This window comes from Seriola dumerili, unplaced genomic scaffold (assembly GCF_002260705.1).
Source record: "Seriola dumerili isolate Sdu_G_001 unplaced genomic scaffold, Sdu_1.0 BDQW01000025.1, whole genome shotgun sequence".
NCBI lineage: Eukaryota > Metazoa > Chordata > Actinopteri > Carangiformes > Carangidae > Seriola > Seriola dumerili.
Genome location: NW_019174280.1, coordinates 11,619,128 through 11,628,226, shown reverse-complemented (window position 1 = coordinate 11,628,226; position 9,099 = coordinate 11,619,128). Strand labels below are relative to the sequence as shown.

At 40.2% G+C, this 9,099-nt stretch overlaps 1 protein-coding gene across 1 annotated transcript; it reads right to left on the bottom strand.

Moving 5' to 3' along the window:
* Positions 1-3,255: 3,255 nt before the first annotated feature.
* On the bottom strand, positions 3,256-5,446 carry LOC111236648 (midasin-like). Its single transcript, XM_022765466.1, has one exon. The coding sequence runs from the start codon at positions 5,444-5,446 to the stop codon at positions 3,911-3,913; it is 1,536 nt and encodes a 511-aa protein (XP_022621187.1). The 3' UTR covers positions 3,256-3,910.
* Positions 5,447-9,099: the final 3,653 nt, after the last annotated feature.

The following is a 9,099-nucleotide window of genomic DNA, read 5'->3' as shown; positions in this document are numbered from 1 at the left end:
TGGGTGTGTGTGTGTGTGTGTGTGGGGGGGGGTGTGGGTGTGGGTGTGGGTGTGTGGCAAAGCTAAAAATTTACATTTAACATGAAGATTAGAAATTGAATATTTACTGGAAGCTGTACTGCAAGTGCTCAGTCAGGGTTGTGTCAGTGTTTAGTAAAGTACTCACACGCACGCACACACACACAAATCAGCACACAAGCACACACTTTCCTCAATTTTGATCCCCCTCTACATCACAAGAGGCCCCTTTTTGACTTCCTGTCTGTGTGGGAACCGTTTCTATCCTCTGTCACACATGGAGTGAGAGAAGGTCTCGCTCCTGCATTTGCCCTAAAAAGACAAAGTGATTGTCAATAAACAAGGAACAATTGAACCCCCTCGATGTATTCAACAGGCACTTCTGCTGTTCCTCCGGGATGTCCATGAGTTTCAGGAGTGCTTCACTTTTCCTAGTTTCCTCCATTTGACTCCACATTGTAGCTTAATTTGTGGGATTTACTGTAATAGCAGTGCTCCCTTCATATTTATTTATTCTTTAATGTTTTTCTTATTTGTTTTTCTTACTGGCCATTACTATATTAATGTATTATTATATTACAAAAACCTGCATTTCACCCAGTTAAATGGTACCAGTCATCTCTGCAGTTGGATTTTGTAGTGAAGTTGTTTGGAGCAGCAAACTTATGCAGCTGTTCCAGTGGCAAGTTGCTCTGAGGTAAACATGGTTGCGGGAAAACCCCTTATTATTGTGCTCCGGATGACGTTCCTCACTCTTCCAGTGTTTACCATGGAAATAACTCTGTGCCAGCGAGCAGGTGCTTCCTCAAAAAACGCTTTGCTTTTCCAGAAGATTTGCTTTAGATTCATCTCAACAAATCAAACATTAGTTATTAAGCATTGTTATGAAAGAGGTTACGATAAATTGTGGTTAGAGGTATAGTATCATTACGTTACATTTAGAAACTGACATGGTTTTTCCACTATATACTTTTTATAACAGGTTTTTATTTCATCAATAGTCTAATTGAGTACTGTTATCACATTTCCTCCTTGAGGAACAATGTCACATTATGCTCACAGCAGACCTACTTTCACATAAATGACCAGCCAGCATCTTGAACCTGCTGACATAACTCTAGTTTACACAAGCCTGTTTGTTTGAGACTATACTTTATTATTCCTTTACTTATTAAAAATAATAAGAAAGAGGAATATCCGAGTAAAAACAATAAAGGCAAAAAGGAACAAAAATGTAATTTCCTTAAACCCTGTACACTGCCAAGCTCCGCCTACACAGGTGTTTTCACTTTGCCTAATTAGACTCATATCATCACTTGGAGTGGTCCAATTAGATGATGATGAATAATGTAAATAAGGCAATTTTGGAGTTGTCTGAAGCAACATTTTTGAAACACAGTAGTTCTCCCTTATTCAGTATTTTTGCTAAGCTAAGCAAAACAACCAACAAGCACACCTACTCCACTCTTGAGTAAAAGTATTCCTTCATCTTCCAGAAAGGAGTAGTGGACTGTTGAATGCAGGCAGCACATGCAGCAAGATGTTCTTGTCTCAATACAAAGGCTTGAGAGGAGAGGCCTGTACCTCACTTTGGTGTTATGCAGTCAATCAGAGTGACACCAATTATGTATGTCACATGACCACAAGAGACTGCAAATGGAAACTCTGAGAGGGGCACATCCATCAGCTCCATCTAATGGGGCTTGCTGTAGAAGGAGAATGAATGAAGTCTCAACAGACAGTCTCACGCACCCATTCACCAGACCTTTCCACAGAAGTACATTATACTTGTGTATGGGATATCTATTATGCTTGCAATTATCTTGGACAATTCAGTAAATAGTGAAGACTGAAATGATCATTGTTGTGCCAATGCTGTGCATGAGGTTCATAACTCACAAATTTAGTCCATTGATTTAAATAAAAAAGGCTCCAGAAAGTATCTTTGGATGAACCTGTAGATCAGAACACAGTGTCCAATGTTACTTCAGCAGATATAGATAATTTGCAATTTTTTTAAATTTTACACACAATTTCTTTTAGTATGGAAATGTTTGTGAATGTGGTGAATCGAACTATGGATTATCTTTAATCATTATGATTTGGTTATGATTCTGTTCATCCAACATAATATACTGTTTTGTTTGTTTGTTTTTTTTTGTTTTTTTTTTTACAGATTTACAAATATAGTAAGTAATGTTTGATCTGGTCTTTCACCATACTGAAACACTGCTGTTAACAGTATTATTAGTTACTCCAAGAATGTTGCATGTATAGTGGCACATTTTCAAGTTTCAGCCAAGTAACTTCTAAAATATAATGTTTTTGTAGGAAGCCTCAGTTTATGCTGTAAATGCCACGTGTCATTGTCACTCTTTTGATTTTTGTGAATTTGAAATATATCTCTTACAAAAGAATAACACAAATGAGTTTGAAGTACATTTAATTTGAAAGACATTTCGTACAGTACATTGAGCAAAGGTAATAACCTCTGTACCACAGAGAATAATGTATTGCCTTACTGATAAACACTGTTGAATGGTCTAAAATACAGAATAGGTGAACCTCATAATACATAAAACTCTGCCATGACTTTTGCTACCTTCCAGAGATGTTCGTGTTCATCTGCTATAGAAATCAATTAAAGCTATGACGGAATTGTGAAGAATCTTACACTGATGTTCATCATCATCCAATTCTTTAGATCCACCACTAAAATGCTGCCATGAACAGTACTGTATCTGCACAATAGTAAGTTAAACATTCACAATGAATAATATCAGTATTTTCTGGCTTTCCAGGAAAGTACAGTATTAACTAGAAAAGTATATAACTTTTTACTATTTTAAAGGTGCTATATGTAAGTTTTCTCTACTGCTGAACTTGGTTTCTTGCCAGGAGCGGGTAATAGTGGTGATGGTCACTTGCCAAGAGCTACAGTGACTTCCTGTTGCAAAGTAGTAGAGGGGACAGGCTGGGGCTGGCTGGTTAGCATGCTACCTTCAGTAGGCGGCTGTGGCTCAGGATGTAGAGCGAGTTGTTCACTAATCAAAAGGTCAGTAGTTTGATCCCCAGCTCCTGCTGTTTGAATTGCATGATTGTTTGAGAGAATGTGGCTTGTAGTGTAAAGTGCTTTGAATGATTAATAGGACTAGTGAGTCATTTAGTAGAAGTGATAGAAATAGAAGCAAAACAATAGTCAATATTGGTGTTAATTAACAGCTGTTAATGCCAAAGTTGACTATGTAGCAATAGCAAAAAGTTACATGTAGCACATTAAAATTTTAACATTAGTCTTCAAATAATACTTTTGATTAGATTAAATACATTCACAGACCTGCTTAATCCTGCATTAAAATGTTGAGCAGCAAGAATGGTATAAATATACTGTAGTAATTTGAAAAAAACTACAGTATATGTGCATGTATGACATTTTAAGTAATTAATGCAACAGTTGCATAGTTTATCATTAGTGAACATTGCCATGTTCTGTTTTAGGCTCAATATGTAACAAATAATCTATGGCTCAGTTCATGAAAACAAATGTTTTTGTTTTGCATAAAATTATGCAAATCCCCTACATATAGAATATACATTCAAGTTTTTAAGATTACTTTTTCATACTGGTGTATGATCAGTTGTTGTGCATATGTTCAATCTCAGCGTTAGGAATGCTTGAACAAAGTGTTTCTTTGGTGCATGATTAACAAGAATTTAAAATTGAATTAGAAATGACAATAATCTAGATAAATCCTTTTGCTTTCTTGACTTTATAGTAAGACTTAAGACTCATTGCTTGTAGCATCAATATCATTAGCTGTCTTCTTGTTATGTTCTATGGTAGACTCCTTCTACAGTAGTTCTCCTCAGCATTTGTAGAGTCACAGTCAAGTTACGATGAAATCTTTTTCAAACTCTCGAGGCTTGTAACTCCTTCTTGGCTGTTTATTTCACTCTCAGAATCTTCAACATCAGCATAAGCGCCATCCTCAGATTCTGCATTCACTTTGGTCAAAGTATCAAGTGGGATTAATGTTGTTCCCTCAGCTGCTCTGTTAGCTGCCTCTTGATTATCTGCCTTGCTTGGATCAAAATCTTGCTCTCCATCATCAGTCTCTTCCTCTGGTTCTTCTGAATCTTCCTCTGCCTCATCTTCTCCATCAGCTGAATCTCCCTGGTTTCCACTCCAGTCTTCATTGGGTGTCTCAGTTTCCTCCTCATCTTCAAAAGCTTTGACATGGTCTTCATCATTGCCATGGCTTCCATCTGGCATAGTTGCATTGGTCTCTGTCTGTCCATCAGTAGCTTCATCTACGTCTTCTACTGGTACGTTTTCATCATTGTTTTCTGATATTTCCTCCACATGCACATCCTCATCCTTATCCGGTTTCAGCTCCACCACATCATCAGGGCCTTCTGTTTCATTATTTGTCTCTGTTAAACCATCATCTCGATGATCCTCAGTCAAGTCACTTTCTTCACATGTATTTCCAACTTTGTCAGAATTAGTCTCAGACTCATTGCCAGTATTGTCTACCTCTTCATCATCTCCTTGAGTAAGTTGCTGTCTGTCGTCTTGTGGAGATTCATCCTCTGTGTTATCTGTGGGTTCTTCCCTTCCTGTTTGAGCTTCTCCAGCCTCCTCTCCTGCAGATGCACCTTCTGTTCCTGATTCTTCTTCCCTGTCGCTTTCAGTAATGTCATTCCCTGCCCCTTCAGTTTCTCCTGACTTTTCCTCTGCTGTTTCACGTTCTTCAGTGTCATCTCCTGTTGTTGCAGCCTCTGTGCAGTCTTCACCTGTTGCTTCAGACTCCCTGCCACTTTCATTTTCCGCCTCCTCGGATTCCTCTCCAGTTGTTTCACCTTCTACTATTTCCTTGATGGGAGATTTATAATCTTCTTCTTCACTTCGTTCTTCTTCTTTAATAAATTCTTCAGTGGCACTGCTTTCTGCATTTGTTTCAGATGGTTCTGTCTCATGAAGCTCTGCTTCATCATGTTCTGCATCATTTAAAGTCTCATTTTCATCTGTAGCCACTTTATCCTCTTCTGCTGTCTCGTCCTCTCCTGTAGTTTCATCTGCAGTCTCATTTTCAGACTCGGCTTCTGAATGTCCTGATTCATTATCATTTGTAACTTTTGAAGTATCCTCTTCCCCTGCGGTCTCCTTTGCATCTGTTGTTGCATTGTTTAGTGATTCATTTTCATCTGTGGCTGATTCATTGTTCTCCTCCTCTGATTCATTTTCTGTCACAGCTTTGGAGCTTCCTTCTGTTGCAGATTTGGGATCAGCTTCTACATTATCATGCCCTTCTACAAGTTCTTCTCCATCTTTAATTGTTACTGCTTCGGTTGGTTTTGACAGTTTGTTAGCTTGGGCTGTGTTATCATTCTCTGATGTTTCATCATCATTTGTGCTGGCATCCATGCCTTCTGTAGAATCATCTTCACTGCTAGCAGCAGTTTCCTCCACATCTTCAGTTGTCCCTGCTTCTGCAGCCTCATCTTTGTCAGATTCATGTTCACTTGTGTTCACAACTTGTGCTGTACTTTCCTCTTCAGCTGTGGCGGCTTCATGAGCTTCTTCCATTTCATCTTCACTTGTTGCAGCAATCTCGTTTTCTTCTGCAATCTCATCTTCAGTTGTTGCTTTTTCAGCAGTTTCATTGTCATCTGACTCAGACTCATCTGCACTAGCAGCTGGAATCTCGTCTTCCACCGCTACATCTTTGTCAGATTCGTGTTCAGTTGTAGCTGCAACATCTGCCTCTTCTGCTTCACTGTTATCTGCAGCTTCATCTTCACTTGTGACAGCAATATCTTTTCCCACAGCACTTTCATCTTCAGCTGTTGTTGCTTCATCATTGTCAGCAGTTTCATCTTCATCGTTTGTGCTAGCAGTCTGCTGATCAACCATCTCTTCTTCCACAGACTCATCCTCTTCAGATTCATCTTCAGATGTGACAGCCACAACAGACCCTTTTGCAGGGTCTTCGCCTTCAACTATGTTGGCTTCTGCAAGCTCCTCCTTTGATTCATCTTCACTTGTGAAATCCATCTCTTTTTCTGTAGGAGTCTCATCTTCAGTTGTTGCCACTTTAGCTGGTTCCTTTGACATTTCATCAACTGTGCCATCATTTTCCTCTGTGGTCTCATCTTCATTTGTGGCGGTATCTTCTGCAGAATCATCATCACTGGTGGCAGCAGTCTCCTCTCGATCTTCAAACACCCCTGCTTCCACAGCTTCTGATTTGTCAGATTCATTTTCAGTTGTGGCAGCCACAGAAGTGCCTTCTGCTGGAACTTCATCTTCACTGGCATCTTCTTTTGAATCATCTTCACTTGTGATTTCTTTTTCTTTAGCCATCTCATCTTCAGTTTCTGCGTCTTCAGCTGATTCTTTTAATACATCGTCAGGATTGACTGTGTCACTGTTCTCATCTGCAGACTCATCTGCACTGGTGGAAGCTAGCTTTTCTTCATCACTGCCTGTTCCTTCATCCACAGACTTATCTTTGTCAGATTCATGTTCACTTGTGGCTTCCATAGTGATCTCTTCTGCGTTTTCATCTTCAGCTGTGGTGGCTTCAGCAGCCTCTTCTTTAAATTCATCCTCACTTGTAACAACAATCTCCTTTTCTCCAACAAGCTCATCTTCTGTTGTTGCTTCTTTAGTTGGTTCCTTTGACAGTAGATAAACCCTGGCATCATTCTCCTCTGCACTTTCATCTTCATTTGTGTTGTCGTCTAAATTTTCTGCAGAATCATCATCATCACTGGTGGCAGCAGTCTCTTCCATGTCTTTAACTACCCCTGCTACCACAACTTCCTCTTTGTCTGATGCATGCTCAGTTGAGGCTGCCACAGACGTGTCTTCTGCTGCAATTTCATCTTCAGCAGTCTCATCATTTGAATCATCTTCGCCTGTGACAGCAAGCTCTCTTTCTGCAGCCATCTCGTCATCCGTTGTTGCCTCTTCAACTGGCTCTTTTGATGATTCATCAGCTGTGGTTGTGTCACAGTTCTCATCTGAAGATTCATCTGCACTGGTGGCAGGGATCTCCTCTTCATCATCAACTGTCCCCTCTTCCTCAACCTCATCTTTGTCAGATACATGTTCACTCGTGGCTTCCATACTGGGCTCTGCTGCTGCATTTTCATCCTTAGCTCCAGTGGCTTCAGAAGCCTCCTCCTGAAGTTCATCTTCACTTGCAATCTCATCTTCAGATGTTGCCCCTCTTGCTGGTTCCTTTGCTGATTCATCAGCTGAGGCTGTGTCTTTGTTCTTATCTGCAGAATCATCTGACCCAGCAGCATGATTCTCTTCTTCATTATCAGCCATCTCTGCTTCCACAGGTTCTTCTTTGTCATATTCATCTTCTGTTGTGGCTGCCACAACAGACTCTTCAGCTGAAATTTCTTCGGCCCCTTCCTTAGACTCATCTTCACTTGTGATCACAATTTCTCTTACTACAAGAACCTCATCTTCATCTGGTTGTTTTGGCAACTCATCACCTGTGATGGTGTCATCCTCTTTTGTAATTTCATTTTCATCTTCATTTGAGGTGGTTTCCATACTCTCTGAAGAATCTGCTCCCACTTCCACAGCCTCCTCTTTGTCAGAGTGGTCTTCAGTTGATGGAATCATAGCGGTCGCTTCTGCTGTGTTTTCATTCTTACATATGGTTGATTCCTGTTCCTCTGTTATATCTCCAGTTGTTACTGCTTTCTCTCTGTCTTTTTCTGATGTTTCATTTTCAGCAGTAGCTGCTTCGTTTTCTTCAGACGTTTCTTCTTTCTCTACCATGGATTCATCTTCACCCACGCCTATGTTTGCACTCTCATTTGTGTCCCTTTCATCTTCTGTTTTGCTTATTTCCTTGTCATTATCTGAAGGACAGTATTTTGCTGTTACTACAGCAGCAGTCTGTTCAGTCAGTTCTTTGATTGTGTCTGCTCCTTCTGCTTCATTGTTTTCAGAACCATCTTCTTGACTTGGATGGTGATGGACATCATCTGCTTCCTTTTCAAATTCATCTTCAGTGTCATGGTGTTCCTTATCCCCTTCCACTTCCCTTACAGCTTTGGCAATGACTTCTTCTACGAGTGTCTCTACTGCTTTTGTCTTAATAAAATTTTCGGAATGAGATGTACAGTTGGTTGCCTGTTTATTGCCAGAATCACTGTTCTTCATCGCCAGAATCCTCTTTAGGTCAAAGTCCACGACCACAGGTGCAGAATTCATAACTTCTGCAGGAAGTGGCGGCCTCGATTTAATTCTTTTCCTCATGCATGTTTCACATGGACAGTATTCATCATCGTTTTCACTGCGCTGGTCACTATAAGATGTCCCTGTTGCTGTATCATCACTTCGTTCTGATTGTGGATCAACTGATTGTTTGGACATAATTTTCAGCCTCCGTCTTCTCTCTTCCGTTTGTGCTGTTGAAGCACGGGACATCGCTTCTTTAGGAGGTCTTGGTAGACCTGCTCGGCCTTGAATTTTCCTCAGTTCTCTGTCAATACTGGTTTGGATTCTTTTGTGGACCTCTGTTTTAAGTTCACTTATCATCATGTCAAGCTGCTCATTGTCATCCAAGTTCCATCTGACTTTGAACTCTCTCATTGCATTGATATAATGTGTCATGAACTGCTTTTCTATTTTAGTTAATAAAGTTAAGACCCAAACAGGATCAGGATCTTGAGAAATCCTTTTGGCTAACTGTCCTCTTTCAATAATGGGAGGACTGCCAGAACTGCTGTCCTGTCGACATTCGGTTCCAACTTCCTCTGGAACATTTTTGCCATTGCTGTCATTTTCCGAACTCTTGTTTGAGGAGGGTGGTGTTTCAGGTAGTTCTCTTGGACTATCATTGTTTCTAATTGTGTCATCAGTTTCTGGATCATCATCTTTTTGTTTGTCCTCATACATTACTTCTACATCTCTCTCAGATGTCCATTGAGCATCTGCTTCTGCCTCACCTTCATTAACTTCTTCTACTTTACTTAAGGGACCTGGACTGGTATGCGGTCGAGACACATTCACATTCACACCATCACTACTCTTCCCAGAGCCTGTGG

Excerpts from the sequence above, each read along its gene's own strand:
- LOC111236648 (XM_022765466.1), bottom strand. The coding sequence starts at position 5,446 with ATGGATGCCAGCACAAATGATGATGAAACATCAGAGAATGATAACACA.